This window comes from Numenius arquata, chromosome 4, assembly GCF_964106895.1.
Source record: "Numenius arquata chromosome 4, bNumArq3.hap1.1, whole genome shotgun sequence".
Classification (NCBI taxonomy): domain Eukaryota; kingdom Metazoa; phylum Chordata; class Aves; order Charadriiformes; family Scolopacidae; genus Numenius; species Numenius arquata.
This window is the reverse complement of record NC_133579.1, coordinates 34,193,414-34,213,958: the sequence shown is the minus strand read 5'-3', so window position 1 is coordinate 34,213,958 and position 20,545 is coordinate 34,193,414. Positions and strand designations below refer to the sequence as shown.

The following is a 20,545-nucleotide window of genomic DNA, read 5'->3' as shown; positions in this document are numbered from 1 at the left end:
TCCCCTCACCGGCCGGGCGGGGCCGGGGGCCGGAGCGCGAGCAGCCGCGGTGTGTGCTGGGATCGCCTCAGCGGCGGGAGAGACGAGAACTACATTTCCCGGCGTGCATCGCGCGGCGCGGAAACCCGGAAGTGGAGCGGGGGAGGCGGGGAGCGCGGGGCCCCGTGGTGGAACTTGCCCGGGTGTTTCCTGGCGACGGGGGGAAGTGAGGAGCCGCCGCCGCGGAGAGTGGGAGCTGCCCGCCTTTCTCCCTCTCCCGGGCGCCCGATCTACCATGAGACCCGCCATCTTCCCGCTCCTGCCTGACGCTGGCTGCCTCCTCCTCCTCCTGGTGAGCGACCGGCTCCCCGCGGCCCTTCCCTTCCCCGCCGCTTCCCCGGGCTGGCCCGCCGCGGCGGGAGCACCGGCCTGGGCTGGCCGGCGGGCCTCAGGGCTTCTTCCCTGCCGGCTGCTAGCTCCTCCCGCTCGCCCCGCGTCTGGGGGCCGGGTGGCGGCTCTCGGCCCCGCCGCGCTGCTGCCCCTCGCCCCGCCGGAGGCCGAGGCCGGTCCGCCAGCACCTGCTCGGCGGGGGAGGGAGGCGAGCGGCGGCTGCGGGAGCGGCCCCCGGTTGGCGGAGCCCGGTGTTGTGGCCGAGGCTGATAGGCTGCGGACCCGGAACGGGCCGGCGGTGGGGCGGGGCTGGGCCTGGACTCGGTGCTCGGGAGCCGCCGCGGGCCCGGGGCATCGGCCTGGCGGGCGGTGGGGCCCGGCTCCTCCGCGGAGAATTCCGGCGTCGCGCCTTCCCGCTTCGGGAACCGACGAGGGAAAGCGGAGGGAGGGAGGGAGCGGGCCCGGGGGGGTGTGGGTCGCGCAGCCCCTCGGGAGGCAGCGGGAGCCGCGGCTGCCGGGAGGGAACGGCCTCAGCGGTGCCTCTCCGGTGTCCCGCTTGTCGCCCGCGTTTCAGTGCTGCCGCCTGCCAACGGAGGGGAGCGGGTTCCCCTGCCCGAGCGAGGACAGGGGTGCTTATGCACCCTTTCTGTGAGCTCGCTTGCGGCCAAGTGACCCCGTCCCAGCTCCGTGGCCAAAGCCGGGAAAAGTTCCCGAGCTGCCTTGCATTGTCGCCACATTTATCTTTAGTTGTCAGACTACGGCATTATTTTTTTTTGAGGCTGGCGTTACATGCATGAGCTGAGCCACCTTCAGGCTTTGCACCCACAGAAACTCAATCACTGATGCGTGTGCTTTGTGGAGATAAGCTGTCTGTGTTATATCTCCTTTTTTTTTTTTTTTTTTTTTTTTCAACAGGCTAATGTAGTGATTCTTACTTTTCCAGAATTGTATTGGCCCAGATTCTGGGCCTTTTGTAGCATAAGTGACTTGCAGAGCTCAAGGGAACTTGTGAATAAATTTAATAGGATTTGCTTGTAAGATACTAATGTGTTTAATCAATCTGTTTAAACATTTGGGAGAGTAAAACTGGCCAGAAAATGAAGGAATGATTGGAGGTAAAGGTAGACAGAGCTTTGGAGATACAAAGGGAAGTATGTAGTAATAAAACTACTAATGAATGAATTTAATTAATATAAATGTGAGGACAAATACTTATTGAACAGAACAAGCACTTGCTATCCCTTTGAAATGTGCACTTCTACCTGGATAAGCTCTGGTTAAAATATTACAGACTTACTGCACAGTTAATAAACATACGTGGTTGGTGTAGGGTTTGAAAAAACACATTTGAAATGTTTATATATAGGTGACTATTTATAGTGTGTTAGCTCACTATATGAGAGATTAAAGTGAAGAACCTAGTATTTTCCAGTCATATGTGTGCGTTAAAACAATAAGAATGTTGCTTATGTGCTAGGTTGGTTTTTACCATTGTTTTAAGTACAAACTCCAGTGAGCAAAAACAAGGAGTGTGTGTTTTAAAATGTTGCTTAAATGAGCAAATACAAGTTTGAAAAAGTGGACGTGAGTTAATGAAAGCATTTTTCTTTCTTCACGGTACAGTTGATCGATGCAAATTTAATACACATCCGTTAGATCTATGTGTGCCAACTGCAAAATAGGAAATGGCTAAGATATGAAATTTCCCCATGTTTTAGTTGCTGTTTCTTTGTGTATGGGTCACTTAAACCAATTTCTAATGTGATTAAAAAAACCTATATACATAAACTGTCAAGAAGAATACAAGTCAGAGTTGTTTTTTAAAAAAACAAAACATATAATGTTATCTGTATAATTCTTCAGCATCATATCAGACATGGCCCAGTGTTGTAAGGTGCCTAGTTACATACTTGGATCAAGCCAATGAATCATTCCATTCAGTAGATTTGTTAAGAGTTTTGGAAAAGTTGTCTTGAGCTCACTGGGAGTAGGAGGATCCCTTTGTCTTTAAAATAGCTGAAAAACTGTTGTACAAAAGTATGGTGTCTGCTTTATTGTGGCATTCAGAGAATCTGGTAGGGTGGTGTACCAGATTGGCTTGAAAGTTCTGGTAACTTTGTTTTCCTTGTTACTGATAGCCATGAATACTTAAGACCAGCGACATTACTGTGATCTTCGTCGGTAGGGTTTGGGAGAGCGCTGTGCTCTGCATCCAAAAGGTATGCCATCCAGCAGAGCCTCTCTGAGCATGGCAGTTGGCATATTTTGTGGATAAATGAGCTTATTAGTGTTACATCAGTGATTCCTAGAACAGAATACAATGATATGTAGCTCTGAAAACAGCTTACTAAGCTGATCTTGCTTAATAATAGCAACTTCCAGACTTTTGGATAAGCATATTTGTGTACAGCTGATTGCGAGACTGAAATAAGAGATGCATAGTAATGTCATGTGGTCCCTTGTAGTTGTAGGTTGAGATGTTTCTGCCGTGCTGGTATGTGACTTAATACTGGTTAAGACAGATTTTTAAGATGAACCCAAGACAGTGGAATAAATGCTGACGGGACAGTGGTTCATCGCATTCTCCTCTAAGGCAAGGTGTGGTTCTTTGGCTTTGCTCTAACCAGTCATTCTGTATGTTAGCCTCTACTTGCAGATGTGTATACTTTGCCTATAAAGAAAATTCTAGAACAAGACGCTATTGCACATACCTCTTTTGCATATGTATGAAAGACATTTCTCATATTGCTCAGTACTTTGCTGGGAGGCTCATGCACAGTGTTGCTGAGGAATAGATGTAACTAGAGGAAACCACCAACTGATAGTGAGGGAAATGAAGGAGGAAGTTCTCTGTGGTTTTTTTTCCTTTTCTTTTTTTTTTCTTTTTCTTTTCTCAAACAGCTGTAGAAGGGTTTCTCAATTATTGCGCTTCAATTTGTGGAGGTTTATTAGGTTTCAAAACACCATTACTATCTACCTTTTCTTTGTAGCTTGTTTGGAATGGTGTTGTGGACAAACGGAGAACACCTACTTCTTAATATATTTGGCAACACCCTTGGAATTTGTCCTCACATATTCTGAGAATGTGAAATGTTGGAGTGTTTTCTGAGTCTTACAGCTTATCTAGTTTTTTAATAAGTAGCAGCTTCTCTTCTCTTGGGATTATTACAGAAGCCTGGCGTATGTTCCATTTATGATTCAGTAGCCCCACTGTCTATGTATGCTCTTCCCTATAAGTTGATGCAGTTTATCATTGCCAGATAATATTTAGCATTACAGTTGGTCTTCCACTATAATTTCTTATATTTAGTGAAGCTTTCAAAATACCACATATATAACAATGCAATTGCAGCTGTTAGGAGCAGTAACTTAAAAGAGGTACTAGTCAATGAACTTTTGAATTTCCTATTAAACTTTTAATTGGAAAAAATACTGTAGGGTAATATATCTGTTTCTTGCACTGCCGCTGCCTTTCATGTCTTGTTAATAAGACACCAAGTACCCAAATAGTGAAAGTAAAAGGAAATGAAATTTTATCTTTTAACTTCATGTTAAATTATTTTTACATTGTACATTTTATATAAAGAGCATATTTCTGTGCATTTGCTTCTCTCCGCATATGTATTAACAAACAAATTTTATAGTTGGAAATCCTGCTCAAAATGTAATATTCTGAATTTGAGCATTAGTCAAAGATTGTAGTTACAGTCAAATTTTAGGCCACTGAGCCTTATACAATGAAAGGGGTTCCCTTTCCAGAGTAGCATGGGGGTTCCGAGTTGTCTATCATCTGTCATGCCCTCTAAAGAGTGAAATAGTAGTGAATTGAGGATGTTTCTCTAGGTTGGGAGGCAGGGAGGGATGGGGGAAGCTTAGCTTAGGTTCTTGTTATGAAGAAGAATTGCATTCTTCGTGCTATGCCATGTGATGGACAAGTTTCCTGTTTGGAGTGCTCAGGAGGGAAGAGAGGAGAAACTGAATTAATTCTTCAAACAGAAGACACAGACAACGCTGGAAAATGTATAAATCTGTATTGACAGTAGGATATCAGAGATCCTGTTGCTGGCAGCTAAGAACTCTGTGGTGATACATTCCTTCATTTTCTTTTGATATCTTTACTCTTCCCCTCCATAATCTGCTTTGGGGTTATTTTTGGCAGGACAGCTTTCTCAAGCAAGAGACTGGTCCTCATACCACTGTCTTGGGAAAGCAGAATTACCACTGATTATTCTTATACAAGCCCAACAGTTATCCCCTGTGCTTTAATAAAACCTATTTATTTTGAAAGACTTAAGGATTATGAACTGCTATTCAGGAGGACCAGTTGTTCACCTTGCAGGCTCTTTTGGAAGCCTCACTTGTATAATTTCCAGATACTTTGTTTTCTTGAAGGGAGTTGTCTCATGTGAAAAGCAAGTATACAAATATGCTGTAAATTTTATACCAGAGCTTCTTCAAAAGGTCTCCAAGAGAGTCTAGAGACATTTTCAAGTAACGCGCATGTCAAGAATGAAGTGGTTTTGGATGCATTAGCGATACGTTTCCCGGCCCTCTCCCCCCCCCCACCCCCGGCCTTGTTTGAGAGCGAGTTCTTAGTGATTTAGAGAAGGAACATAGGAACATTGGGGAGTGTAAGCAGAAGCAATATGGGGTGTTGATGTCGGAGCCTAAGGAACGTTTTCTTCTAAAACTAAACTGGAGAGAGCTCCCCTGAGAAGTAGAGGAGGGCAGGTGCATTTAGAGAATTTCAGAAACAAAATGAGATCAGATTTCCTTCTGAGAGTTCTGCCTTTGCACTTCTTTCCTCCCCAGTATGTCTTTGTTCATCAGAAGCATGCTAACCATTGCTGGAAACATATGTAATTTTCTTTTTCAAAACTGTTGGTAATTCCAACTGCTCATATAATCTAATTTAATGAAAGTGTTCATAACTGAGATTTTTAAAAGTTTGATTAGCTTAATTTTTTTCATTTACTTTCTCTAAGGTATTTTATTTTACATTGTTAAAGGTTATTCTGTAAAGCCATTGCTATACTCAGCACTAACTCAGAATATTTTTTTCACTGCTAGCTGAAGGTGCTGTATTTCTCCATATCAGTTGTAGATCCTGTCCGGGTTAAGTTATGCTTTGGTGATTACAAAAAGCGACAAGGTATATTGTAAAAAAGTTCCATTTTTCCTTTTTTTCATGTATGCTACTGCTGAGAAACTGACTACCCTGATAATACACCCTTTACAGCTAAGAGCCATTTGTACCATTAAAACGTGTGCAAAGTTCCAGTACTGTGCCCTCCAGATAAGCACCTGTTACTTGCAGCCTCTTCTAGGAGTGAACCAAACCTGGGAGCTCCTTCACATACATGCACATGCACCTTTACCCTGGTAGTGATCCATGAGATCTGCTCTTGGTGTAGCTGATAGAACATAAATGTTATCTTGTTGGCTGCAGTGGTACTAAGCAAAATGCAAAGTGCAGTGGTCTGTATCTTAAACCATCTACCAGTTGAAATTGTGAAAGCACTGAGGACAGTAAATGTTTTGGGGTTTCTTCCCTCCCCTTGTTCCTTGGTCTACATTAGTTTGGTTTTAGCGGGAAAGCTTTGATCAACAGGACTATTGTGAGTCTCACGGTATTTACCTGGTAGGATCAAGTTGTAGAGTTTTGGTTTTTGATTGGCGCTGGAAGTTTGATCATTTAAATTGGAAGGGACCTTTAAAGGTCATTTGGTCTTACTCACTGCTCAATGCAAGACTAACTTAGATGGGGTTGCTCAGGGTTTTTCCCGGTTGGGATTTGAGTATCTGCAATGATGGAGGTTCTACAACTTCTCTGGGGTCCTGTTTTATTGTTTGATCAAGGCCTTTTTGAAAGTTTTACCTGAAAAATCTGTTCGGAGCTGCAGCTTATGTCCATTGCCTCTTGTCTGATCACTGTGCATCTTTGAGAAGAATCTGACTCTTTCTTCTCTATAACCTCCAACTAGGTCATTGGTAACAGCAGTAATAGCTTCCTCTTCTTAAAGTTGAACAAATGCAGTTGTCTCAGCCTTTCCTTGTATACCCTGTTCTCCAACTACTGTTCATCTTGGTAGCCAGCTGCTGGACTCCACTCCCATGTGTTAATGTCTGTCTTGTATAGGCAATTCCAAAGCTGGACAGAATCCTTCAGATATGGTCCCACAAGTGCCAAATGAAAGAGAAGAATCACTTGCTTTGGTCTGCTGGCTATGCTTTTGCTAATGCAGCCCAGTATGCAGTTGTCTTTGCTTCAAGGGGCACACTGCTGACTCCTGTTCAGCTTGTTCCCCAAAACCTTTTCTGCAAAGCTGTTTTCTAACTGGTTGACTCCCAGCCTTTATGGGGTTATTCCTCCCGAGATGCAGGACTTTGCCTTTGTTGAGCTTCATGAGGTTTCTGTCAGGCCATTTCTCCAGCCAGCTGAGGTCTTTCTGAATAGCACATCTCCCCTCTGGCATATAAGCCACTTCCCATCAGTTCAGTGTCCTCAGGAAGTTTGCTGAGGGTGCACTCTGTTCCATCATTCTGGTCATTAGTAAAGACAACCCTTCTTACACCCAGTACTGATCTGGAGAAACTCCATTAGAGACCAGTGGACATGGTATCTTTGGTTACAGCCCTTTGAACCCAGCAGTCCAGCTGCTGTGTCACTCACTTTATAGTTCACTTATTCAGTTCACGTATCACCAATTTAGGTCTAAGGATACTTTGAGACGCTGTGTTAGATAGAAACTTGCTAAAGTCAAGGTAAATGATGTCCAGTATTCTTCCCTCATTTACAAAGCTAGTCATCTCACTACAGAAAACAGTCGGATTGATTTACTCTTTCTAAATCCATGCTTCTTGAGAGGGAGTTTGCCTCCATAATCCTCCTGGGGACCCAGGAAAATGCCTTTTATCTGGTTATGTGGCTATGTGTATGTCCAGTGTGCTTAAGAGCTTCCTAACTTGGTCTTCCACTCATGCGGGTAATGCTTCTCTTCCCTAGTACTCCACCTACTAGTAGAAAATCGGACAAAGGCAACATTGAGTATCTAAGCCTTTTCCATGTCCTTTTTCATTCTGCCCTGTGCTAGTTGAGCAGCAGGCCTACAATTTCCTTAGTCTCCCTTTAGTTGCCAGCAACCTGTAGAAACCCTCTGTGTTACTCTTAACATCCCTCTCTAGTTTCAAGTCCAGCTCAGCTTGGGCTTTCCGATTTCATCCTGCCTGTTCAAGCAATGTTTCTATACTCCTACCAAGTATTTATTTTCTTATCTCTACCTCCTTGTTTACTTTTTTTTTTTTTCTTAAAAAACCCACCACCTTATCCAGCAATTCGATGTTAACCCATGTAGGTATTCTGCCATGCCTACTTGGAGTGGATTGGTTTTGTGCTTTGAAGAGGTTGTCCTTGGAGATCAATAGACTCTCATGGGCCCTTTTGGCTTTCAGAGCCATGTTCTATGAGTGGACTGAATTGTTAAAGCCTGAGTGTCTTCAGATCTTGCAAATTTTTTTCAGGGTTCTGCAAGGTATATTTTTCTAGTAAAAAATAAGTATAGTAGTAGGTTATAGATGGGAATTATTGTGAGACCTGGTCATTGGTGACCTGTATCTGAAAGTTTCAGCAGCAGTGGCGATGAAAAAAAACACTGGCAATCCCAATGGCTTGTTTCCTGGAAGAAGTAGGTTACCCCATTTTATGTGCTGGAGTCTCCCAGCTGCTTCACTTCGGAACCAAAATTAAGGATATGCTAACTCACAGGGAGATTTCAAGTATATGGTTTGTTGTGATCAGTTTCAAAGGAAGATGTCTCTCTTATGGCATCCATTTCTTTAATCAGTGAAACTTTGTATCCTAAATGGTGTTCCCGGAGCAGGAACCAGCAAAAGGTAGAGCCCTGGAAACAGTGTCTAGAAAATGACCTGATTGCTTGGCATGGTTTTTGCAGCCAGCATGTCTCTTGTCTGGCATCAGTGATTCTTGCCTGGTTTCCATGTGTGTTTCCTTAAGGTGCATCAAAAAAAAAAAGTCTGTAAGGATGTCAGGTCTTATGGTTTTTATTTTTATAGATTTGTAAAGAGAAGTGGGAAGAAGAAAAGCAGTCTAATCTCTGCTATAAGATAACTGCCAGTAAAGCTTATGTTTTCTCTCCAAGTGGATTCCTCTAGCAATTGAGCATAAACGTGGAGAGAACTTGTTCATTAGGAACTCTGCAAGGAAGTATTTTGAAAGGCAAGGAATAGGTGCCTGTTCCAATGGTCTCAAAAAAGAAAACAACAGCTGTGATAGTGTTTTGCTGTTTCCCATAGCTGTTGTGATTATGAAGTGATGAAATAATTAACTTTCTCAAAAGCTTCACAAAGGGAAATATTTTCAATGATGTATCTGCATTTGTAATCCCAAGAAGAGCTTTTTGCTTCTTTAGTCGCTATCACTTCTGTTTCTTATGGTTTATAGCAGTCCCCTTTCTTAAATCTTGCTGGAAACACTTAGCCCTTAAATTCTTTGCCAGTCATTAAAAAATATGGATTTTCATAAATGTGTGTATGAAAATACTTTTTTTGTTGTTGTTCTCCCCTTCTTCTCCCTGTTGAGTCAATTCACTTGGGATTTTGGACAGAAGGACTGAAAGACAAATTGGTTGCTTCACAAAGGTAATTAAGACAGTATGTGGTGCAGGGGGTGAACAGTTAGGGGTTCTTTTCAACTAATGATCCGTTAATTAGTGAAGGGAGCTCAGTGAGTGTATGGGCCTCTCGGGAATTACCTTTGAATGACATTTAAAACTGCTTTGGTTAAGAACCTATCATTGCAGGGGGGAGAAGACTTTTTCTTTTTTTTCTTTTTTAATATTTTTTCTGTCAACATAGGCCAGCAGAACTTGCTAAACCATGCAAATATGTACATATAATTAGCATTAAATAGCTATTAAATGTTATTTTTAAATAAGCCAATACCCAGCTATGATACCTTGCTGAGGATCTTGGTAACAGTTTTGCTTGCTGCAGTCCTCTGTGAGAACAGTAAGCTTGCTACGTGGAGGTGGTTAATTACAGAGCCTATGTGTCTGATACTTGCTACCACTTCGAGCACTGCACCATGTGAACGTGTTCATATTATTTTTAGGACCAGTCTGGAATACTTGCTTGAATATTTTTGTGGGAGTCAGCCTGAAGCTGGCAAGGTTAATATTCCTTGGGGGAGGTAAACCAGCAATGCAGTATCTCTGTATCATGTTCTTTTGTGCATTTCAGAATACGTGGCATGTGTCTTGTCCTCTCCATTATTTACTCTTCCGCTGTCCAGAGTTATCCAGGATAAATTGACTGCATATGTGCAGGCCCTTAGCAGCTGTTTCGGGTAGAAAGAAAATAGCTCTTATACAGTCTGAAATTAGCCACTCATTCTTCAAGCTACATGTAGATGGGGTCTAGAAGGTGGATTTTTCTCTTCAGATGTAGGCAACATTGCTTTAATCAATGTTCTCTTGTAGAAGATAGCCAATGGATTAATTGTAAAATGTATCTTCTCCCCCCCCCCCCCCCCCCCCTCATTTAAATTGGGAGATTTTTCCCATGCCAACGTGTCAATTAGAATGCAGCTGTGGAGTAGTATTTCTATTACTGTTTATTTGGAAAGATCTTATCCTCTTATATGTCATTTTAAGCAAATGATAGCATAAATTTGTCATTTAGCAAATGATAGATACTAACCTAAAAATTGAGGCAAAGCATTTGGTAGAGACAAGCTAATGGATTACCAGTGAGCTTTAATATACTATGATTGGTAGTTTGCATGTGTAGAATGGAAATTTGTGGAGTGTGCATCACAAATTTGTCTGAAATGAAGAAAAAATAAGCAATATAAATTAAGATTTTTTTTTAAAGGATTTATTCTAAAGTTTAGACTTCTGATATTAAGGGAATGGAAAGCTGAGGCAAGAAAACCCCGTTGTGTTTAAGAAAATTATAATTATGAAATTCTAAGGTGTTCTTCCTCATTTTGATTCCTCAGAACAAGAGGGAGAAGCCGCAGCAACACAGGACAATCTCAAACGGTTTTAATATCTCAAGTGGCTTTAGCATATGGACAAATGCTTCGTAAGCCACAGACGGCTGTGTCACAAAGTACTGTGGTTGTCTTTTGATAGTTGCACAAAACCTTAGCCTCCTGCTGAAATATTAGGAGATAATCTGGGGAAATGTGGCATCTCAATCATGCTGAAGGAAGACAAAAATCTGTAGCCCAAGGAGGGTCTTGGCGATATTGGAAGTATTATTGCTAAAAGCTCTAGATCTGAGGTTAATAGATGGGGGTGGTTGAATGTATATTCATGTGTGAGTTAGTTCTGGCTGAGATTGCAGGGCGTAGCATGGCGGTGTAATGCTGAAACTGGAAGAGGGTAAGAATTTAACTTGAACTGCTAATTGCAGTTCTATGCGTTTGCTGCTCTGCATTGGGATTGTTCTCCGTTACTTAGTTCTAATCATCATTGCCTTCAGCATGAAATAAAGATGAGCCAAATCAAGCTGGCTGTGCTTCTGTGCTCTCAGACTGATTTTGTTATTTGGAAATACAAATAGGCAGCAGCGCTAATATGAACAGTACAATTTAGTCAGTGTTATCAGAGTCTGGTTTGTCTGCTTGTCTTCCCTTATGTTGTCTTCAGAGTGGCAGTTAAACCAGTATGTTTTGCTTCCCTTTGGGTGGACTGGGTGAGGACAATGACCCTAGCTGTATTTTTCACTTAAATATTTTGTTTGTCTAATTGTAATTTCTGCTGCCTCTTTTTTTCTGTAACCCAATGCCTCAGCTGAATAGTTTAAAGCAGTGTGGATTCTGCAGCTCTGGAGCCACAGGATTGTGGTACTTCATCTTTAACTGCTGATAAGAATATGTGAAATGCAGATTTCTCCAAGGCTGCCCTTTCTATTTTATCTAAATTGCTGCTTTGGTATTTCTGTCATGGAGGGCTAGTTTATACGTGTTTGATATCCCTTATTTTTCCATTTGAGCAGTTGGTTTTGGTAATTCATACCTACTTTTACAACAAGTTCCAGCCTGAAAGGTAAAATTGAACAGGCTTGTCTTTGTTTAAAGTTCCCACCTTTCTTGATACCGCAATGAGATAGATAACTTGATGTTTTGGAGCAGAAGAATGAAAAGGTACTCAGTATTTCAAATAGATGATATGGTTAATAAAAAGATAAGCAGCCAGAAATGAGTAGGTGTTGAAACTGAGCATATCACTTGAAATAAGTTTATTTTTGCCTTGTGGAACAATAATCTCAGTATGTATTAAAATCTACTAAAATAGAAATTGTGCTTTATTTTTAAAGTAGTAGAATGTATGTAGGGACCAAGTATGGAAAATTCAGTTATCCGTTTATACGTTCAATCCGTCAGACTATTCCAAGGTAGCAAATGTTCATGTGACATAGGAAATAACTGTTTCTTGTGAAACACTATGTCTGCTTTTGGTGTCTTCCTCCAAGATTATGCTTTAAAGGAGAGATTCTGAACTCTATGGCTACTCCTTCCACAGAAAACCATAAAAGTTTTTGTTTCATTTTAATATCCGTTTTCATTGCTAGTCCAAGAATACATATATATATATATATATATATAACATATGTATATATGTTATTAAAAAAAAATAATTTTCATTTCTTGTCCTGAGGCGGCCCTGTGTGTAAAGACTATAGTAAAGGGCACGGGAAAGACTGTGGAAAACCATGGTGAATAACAGGATGGTATGGTGCTTTCTGTAATGATCCATGTGGCTCTGAAAACACAGTTCCTAATGAGCCTGCTACTTAGATTTGACTATTTATATGAAATGACTCAAGATTCTTCTCTATTGCCAAGTATCAAAATAATTTCTAAAATATTTTAAGTGCAAAAATGGCTCTGACTTATCTTAAAATGCAGAGAGGAAAATACTGAGAAATTGTCTGAGGAATGGAGTTGAGAGTACACACTCTCCAAGGTTTACACTCTCTACGATGAATGTTTTTGGTAACGGGTTTTATGTGTAATAGCAGTGGCCAAAACAGAGAACAGACCTTTTTCCTTGAGTTAGTGAAAAGGGGCAGCAAACTATTCTGCTCTGCTAGCTTTATCAAAGTCTTGACAAGACTTTATCAAAGTCTTGACAAGACCCTTTATTTCTGGATCACAGCTTTAACAAGAAAATCAGGGTGCTGGCTCTCATATACAGCAACAGCTGCTTATCTTGCACTAATCATTTTGCAGATTGCATTTGTATTTTGCATGCTTTATTCCTTCTTGAAAGTGAATCCTTGTGTTGTCGCCAGATAATCAGAGCAGTTGGTAGGTATGTGAAAGAGTTATCAGAACATGAGGTTGTGGGTTTTTTCCTAAAAAGCTGCACAAATTATACCTTTTTTTTTCAGGGGAATTCTAGCTGCTTGTGCAAGAGAAGGAAGCTTGGTAAATAAAATATCTAAAGATTCAGGGTTTTCAGTAGTTTCCTGAGGAGCTGAATTCATGGCTTTAAAGCTGTGAAACAGGCTTTAAGGTAGGCTTATATTTCTGAGGATGTGGAGCACTCTAAACATTATTAATGAATTAATAAAGTTGTTCAGAGACCTGTTTACATCTTCTGTAGATATATGGGTTGTGTTGCCTCTAAGTGGATGTTTTAAGACAAGGAGACCAGTGTGTTATGGCCCTGACTGGAGATTGCCCTTTTCCCTCCAGGCCAAGAGAAATAACTGAAAATTCAAAATATTTCAGCTGAAAACAAATTACAGGTCTCGTCTCTGTGACATTTTTTTAGACACGCCTTGTGTCATTGTTTGAGCCCTAACATTTCTATAAAAGACAATGATCCGTAGGTTTGTGCCCAGAGACTTAAGCTTTAAAATTGTGTTTGGGTTCATGGTTCTGCTACTAATAGCTTTATGGAAAAAATACAGTGTATTGAACTGCACGTTGTGATAATGCGGTTTAATTTTCATCTCTGTGATGGATTTTTTGAATGAACCTCTTGTATCTCCTTATTATAGCTCACAAACTGTTGTGAGGTTAACTTACCCATCTTTCTGGGGACCTTGGGTGCTGTGGTAACAGGCCATTGAGATATATCTGTGGCTATGAATCATTCCCAGTCATACATGACAATCCTACAACCCCTTTGCTTGTGTGTTAAGTTCAGTTGTAGGAACCACTAGCTGTGAGGGTTTTTTTCCTGATTTGGAGTATCAAATCAATATAATTTGGAATTTCAAAGATACCATTATAAATTGTGAATGGTTTGTTTTGTTTCCAATGTTTTGATTGGCAAAAAGTTCTTGAATATTAATAATAGATATAACTGCACCACGTATTCCTGTCAGACACTTAAAATGAGAGTAGATGACAAGATACGCAAAGGAAAAAAATGTCACTCTACCTCTTTTTTAATACGGTTTTAATTTTTTTTCTACTTAGCTCTGTGCACTTATAGCACTGTTTGGCTAAATCATTACAAAATTGACCTGCCTGCCAAGGCTAAAGAAAGAAGTTTCGTTCTCTAATATATATATATATATATATATATATATATAAAAATATATATATATATATATAAATATAAAAAAATCTGCATTTCAGTGTAGTTAGATTTTATCTCTGTTCTCACGGAAGTTAGTAACTGCAATTCTTAAATCTATTTTCAGTAGCTCCCTTTGAGTGTTTTAAATTTCACTGATTAAATTTAAGATACGGCTCTTGAGAGAAAAATAATATGAACAGGAGGTTTTTTGTATCAATTTAAAAATTCCTCTGAAAACTTAAATACAGCTCAGAAGCGATCACTGGTTAGTTTTTTGAACTAATATAGTTTTGTCTCATAGTCTTATAATGAAAGTAGCTTACATTACTAATAAAACCCCTGCTTAATCAACAGAGATGGCAGCAGTTAGTCAAAATTATGAAAATGATCAGGCACAGTCTGGAATCAAGTGGTGACAATTAAGAGTTGAACTGCTCTCACCGAGAGGGTGAATAATGTTCTTTTTTTATTTTCCCCCACCATTCTCTATTTACTGTTATCTCTCTCTGCTCTGAACTTTGTGGTTGGTTATGGGGCTTCTGGGAACGCTGCCAGTGAGATGCTCCTGATTGATGGTTCTGAAGCCAAACTTCAGGGGCTCTTACAATGTCTGTCAGCTTTGGCGTTGCTGTCTCCTGGGATTGCTTTCAATTTGTATCGTCCTACAGCGAGCTGTAAACCCATCTGCTTCCTCTTGTCCAGGAGTTTAATGCAGACCTCAGAGCAGCAGCAGCAGATTAGTGGCATGCATAAAGAAAAAGGTACTTGGGGACTGAAAGTCAGCCACAGAGTCCTGTGGGGCTAGGACCTCGGGTAGCAACTTCGACATGTCAATCTGGATTAGATGCAGGCTAGAGCTGGTTGCCAAACATAAAATGATTTTGTGGTAGAGGAGAAAGGTAGTTTAGTCCTGTGCCTTCAGGATTTCCCAGCAGGAAGAAAAGGTAAATGGAAAATTTAGCAAGTGAAATTGAAGGCTGTTCTTGTTAACTGCCTTGCAGGTGTAGTACTAATTAGAAATCATAATGCTCCAAGAATAGATTTTCTGTATTCTTCAGACAGTTTGCTCTGGAAACGAGGATCTCTGTTTCATTATGTGAGTTAAAAAAATAAAGATGTGAGAAGCTGAAATGAAACAGACCTATTTGTTTGGATTTTTTTTCCTTTTGTTGAAGTTCTAATATTGTGCTTTTAAACTGTTAAAACTCTACTGCAAGCAAGTGGTGTGTGAAGTACAATAAACTTGGAAAAGAAATACCACTAAACCTATAGGCCTATCACTTCTGTCCACTTAGCAATTAAAGAACTAGCAGCACTGTCTGGTAAGAGTAAAATGTTGATAAAAGATTGACCTACATCACCTGAATAACCAGTGGACTTAATTAATTGGATGTGTGGAGTGGCAATTGAACAGCAACAGTCAGCAGAAGGTGAATTGAAATTGGATGTGCTTTTATTTCATCTTTGGAAAAGAGATATGAAGCCAAGCAGAGGTTTGCTGTTTGGGGGTGAATGGAACGGGTTCTGCCCAGGCATTTCATTTTGTGTAAGGCTGCTTGTGTAGCCTTGTGCCACATGTCAGGGGAGGATAATGTTGTCTTTCAGGCAATGCTTTGAGGTCTTCCATTAGAAAAAAATCAGAATAAATGTCAGGTAATTTGTAGTTACTCCACAGAAGTGACTAGTATGGGCTCCTGGCAGAAGTGGCTAAGTCATTTGCGAACTTCAAGTCAGGATCAAAACTGGATCAGAAATGCTAGGATTTCTGTACTAATTAACCTTCCCAGTAACAATATAAACAGCCTTATCTTCAGAAACTTCCATGAACCTGAGCTGATATTCCTACTTTATTTGATGGTTTCTGAGGACCAGAACAGTAAAAATACATGTACCATCTCATCCTCTTCCCTCACGCCACATGAGCTAAATTTTATTCATGTGAATGCATTGTTTGATTCCAGACTTATTCCCCATAACAGTGCATTCTGTAAGTGTATAAAACTTTCTACATTCATTTGGTTTAGTCTATAGTTTTTGTAATTTTTCCAGTGTTAAACAATTGTGAGTAGGTTATAAACACATTTATCTAACTTGCGCAGTTTCGCATTCAAGTTTTTAGTATTTTAATATTCTACTATGTGTTTATTTTTCTGAAATCTTCTTTCATAACTATTTAGTTTTACCTTCAGATTTTAGTAGTTTAAGCATTTAAAAAACACAAATATAAAAATATAACTAATTTTATCCAATATAAAGGCAGCAACCCGAGTTGTTTTCAGATGTACTTACATACCCAATTTTCCTTTTGAATTATTTTTGCAAGGTGTTTTCTTCGTGAGTTAACTTGTGAAGTCAGTTGGAAAATTTGTATTTCTCCTCCCCCCCCCCCCCCCCCCTCCCCCCAGTTACAAATGTGAAAAATCATCCATGTGTCAGTCTTATGTAGGCCACTGGAATGCAAAGCTTGCATGTAAAAGTAAAGAAAAAAAATCTGAAGACTTTTTTTTAGCCGTTATGTTTTTCAAAACATACGTTTGCTACCTGTTTTATAAAGTGCGTAGCTGACATTCAAAAATTATTTCCTCAAAAATGTCTTGTTTTCTGCTTGTATCATGCACAGGCCTCATCAAAGGTCAGAAAATATTCTCAAAACTGTAGCTTTTTAGCAATTTAAATACAAATTTGTGTTCCTTCGTGTTAAATATTAATACTAGTAATATCATAAACCCTCTTGCATCTCATGGGACAGGAAGATTACTGGGTCAAAAGGATGTGTTTTCTTCCTTACAGGCATTATACCTTTATGAAAGCTTCAGCTGAAGCGAGTCTTGCATATTTATTGACATTTCTTCAAGGAATGCTTTTCTTTCCCTGAGTCTATCTACTTACTGTGAAGGTTTTGGCAACCACAATTTACTCAGTATAAAATGTTTAAGAACATGATTATGAATATATTTTGACAAAATAGAATTTTTCATACTTCTAGTGGAAAAAGTATTTCTGTTATCTCAGGTTTTGTGCAGCTCTTGGCTAAAGACATTCCTAGCCTCAGTATTTTTCCACTACTGTTAAATATAAGCTGCATATCCTGTTGCCTCTTTAATTTCATTTTCATCTTCAATATATGAAGATGTTTGGGGTCTTCCAGTACATGCGACTTGCACCACATCTTTCTACAGTAAGAGTTAAGAAAGCAATCAAAAATTTTATTCATGCTATAAAGAAGTATTAGTTTTAATTTGCTTTTTCTGCACATAGCACAGTCTAGTAGATTATTTTATTGGTTACTAAGCCCTATGCTTTGATTTTGCAATTAAATATTTGCATTGCAAGTTAAGGTGTATTGTAACAATCTACAAATGGAACTACAGTTCCTGATCCATTAAGCTGCTGAATAACATAGTCTGTTTTCTGATTGCAAATAATATGCTTATCTATGTAATGCTTAATTTATGTGTAATTTATCCTGTTGGATAAGATTTGTGTTGCTGCTGTAAAATTGTATTAGAAAAAGCCATGTGGGTTTAAGAAATTGATACCTTACCCCTTCGGTATGTTTAGACAATACAAACTGCTGAGCTCCTGTGAAAACAGTTTCACCAAGACCTACTGCGGAAGTTCTGTCTGAGCGTGAGTGCTGATGCAGGGCTATGTGCAGCAGCTAAAAAGTTCCTGCTTTTTAGAGGCCCTTGTGGATTTTCTGTGTAAATGAGCATTGTCCAATATTTTAAGCAAGATAAGTCATTCTGTGGCCTTTGAGGTTCCTGGGACCTGAGTTTGCAAAGTCACTTGTGGTAGGATCGGATGACAGCCAACTAAATGAACGTTGAGTTACACTGTTCCTTATTGCCTAAAGCAATATTCCAACTGTTATTGTTAATCATAGCTACTGCTCCAGTTGTACACAACTTACCTCTAACCAAACACTTGCAACGAAACAGTCTGTGCCTACAAACAAAAACTGTGCCAGCTCATTAACTGACGAATTACTACAAACGTAACTACTACTACCAACGCCTCCCCGTAGCAACACTGTGGAAGTTGTTGTCCTGTGCACCACCCGGGGGTGGTGGGGAGATGTGTGCACTGATGGTTACTGTCAGCTGTCACTCGCCTGGGGGTAATCTGGCTGATGCAGACCAGTGTCCATATATGTAGCTTCTCTCTGCAAAGACAGGAGGCAGAGCCATCCCTTCTTGCTCCTCAGCAGTCAGCAACACCGGCATCTTCAAAGGAACTTCCCCCATACTGGGCTGCCGCAACTTATGTGTTCCATAGCTTGCTTAATCAGATGTAATTTTGGCAGACCATGTCGTTACGCGGTTAGTTTTGACTATGGACCTTACAGCTCAACCGTTAGTTTTGCTTCTGTACAGTCATCTTAAAGCCACAATTCTGACATTTGTGCAGGGCAGTTTAGGTGCTGCAGGAAGGCTGTGCAAACTCCGCCACAGATCTTAGACTTTTGTATAAGATAAGTATCTTGTCCAGTTACCAAGCGAGAAGCACTAGTACATATTGTGTATTGCAATGGCTGGTGTGTTTTCAGCCTGTAGTGTAAGATGGAGTGTATATGCTACCCGGTGGCCTCCATATGGGAAATGTGAAAGGATCAGTGTCTTCACTTAGAAGTGTTTAGTGATCCACGTCAGAAGGAATTGAAAATGATTGCTGCAAATCTCACCTACAAACCATTTACAGTGACAGTTTGTGAGCTATGACAGTGTCTCACTGCAGAAGCCTCCCATAGTTTTTGAAGCTAAACTTAATGAAAGCAGGCATCCAGTACGGCTAATGTTTTGGAGAGGCCAATATTTGACATACACTTGCAACAGATGTTAGAAAACTTGATGTTTGATACTGAATTGTGGGGTTTTTTTAAAATTGTAACCAAGGACAAGTGTGCCCTGGGGGCTTGCAGCTTGTAGTCATGGTTCTGGTATAGGTCCAGGATAGGTGTCAGGCTCTTCCACAAATGGAGAGATCTTTGTATCACTGGATCCTTGTATCCAGCTTCTCCATATGGCACTATTTGGATGTTCTTTATGCTTCTAAAATTTTTCCTTGATGTCTTTGGTAAAAGCAGCTGTCAGCTCTGCCTCTCTAGCCATAGGCATATTTTCTTTGCAGCTCCAAGTAGTAAACTAAGGCTCCAGGAACGTTGACAGTGTGTGTGTCATGTGCCACCTCATCTCGGTGCAAGAACTAATTCTTCAGGTATCATTGGGAATTTCCGGTCTCTACCTGGCCTCTTGACCTGTGCATTCCTGTCGGTTCTCTACCAAAATACTTCCTTTTCCTTTCCTGCCATCTCTCTCAGCTGAATCATGGAAACCATGAATAGAACCATAGAATCATGGAAAATGAGGCTGGAAGGAATTTCATTAGAGCATCTGGTCCGAGCCCTGGCCCTGCTTAGAGAAGTGCCGACTTTCTGACCATGTTGCTCAGGATAAAAATATTCATGTCCCAGACCAGAATCTGTATTGTCCCACTCAAAAACTTGCACGCTTATCTCAAAACAAAAATAAGTTTTAACGCACTGGTATCCCTCTCACCTGGGATAGACCAGCAACTCTCCCCCCTTTTTCCCTACTGCGTTTTGAGATAAAAGAGCTGGGCCTGTTGCAGTGAATATGAGAGTGCTCTTCCATAAAAGTGCATATTGCTGTGGTAGTTGCAATAAGAGTAATATGTGTGTTGCTTTGTAATTGAATGATCTGGCGGACAGTGTCTCAGTTTTAGTAGTCTGATGTGCCAGTCGTGTGCTGGGACTGAAGCAGCATCAAAGAAAAAGTACAGGAGATAAAAGACTGTAGGTAGTTGTGTTAGCTATACTGAAACGGTTTTCTACAACAGTAATAAAAATGGAGGCAAATGCGAGCTTTACCTGATGAGACACTTTTAAGTCAGAGAAGCTCTGTAAGTAACAGAAGAAATGACTTTTCTGTAGGTGAAACCACTGTGCCTATACGCTTCTGGGCTGTATGAGATTGAGGTTGTTAGGTGGCTTAAGTGGGGGTTTCATTTCTTTCTTCAGAGTGAATTTATGAATGGAAGTTGTTCTTAAAGGTATAAAATTTACCTGTAATGTTTATGCCAACATAGTAGAGAATCATATGGAGACATAGCCAATTTTGCTTTAACTGTGAAAGTATGTTGTATCTGTAAATACTGTTTATTTTTTATTTGTAATACTGCCGTCATCTGAAATGCATTGACTGAATTACAATTATTTTACTGTTCTTCTCCAGCTTTTTGAACTGAAATCATAGGTATGTTACAACTTTATTGCTGAGACTTTACATACCTTACCGGTTTGTTCTCTCTTTTTAGGTGTCTTGGCTTTTTAATCCAACAAGAAGTGAAATAACAAGTCTAGATAGTGGGAATATAGATGACATTTTAAGTGAGTACTTTGAATTTATTTTTTTTCTTTGTATGTCTGCAGCCACTTATGTGTGTTAAACTTGCAATGTTATTAAATGAATATCCATACCTTTGCTTTGAAAAAATGAATTGTAATTGGCGTCAAAGTATGAAATGCCTATGATCAAAATTAGTTGTTTGAAATAATGTATCACTCAACAAATTACTTCTTTGTAATCTCAATG

General features: G+C 40.2%; 1 protein-coding gene across 1 annotated transcript in view; it reads left to right on the top strand.

Moving 5' to 3' along the window:
* Nucleotides 1–175: 175 nt before the first annotated feature.
* Nucleotides 176–20,545, top strand: part of ERP44 (endoplasmic reticulum protein 44) — a 54,148-nt gene continuing 33,778 nt past the window's right edge. The window contains exons 1-2 of the mRNA XM_074146180.1: nt 176–331; nt 20,268–20,340. Coding sequence (XP_074002281.1) covers nt 275–331; nt 20,268–20,340 — 130 coding nt within the window. The 5' untranslated portion in view covers nt 176–274. The remainder of the gene's footprint in view (nt 332–20,267; nt 20,341–20,545) is intronic.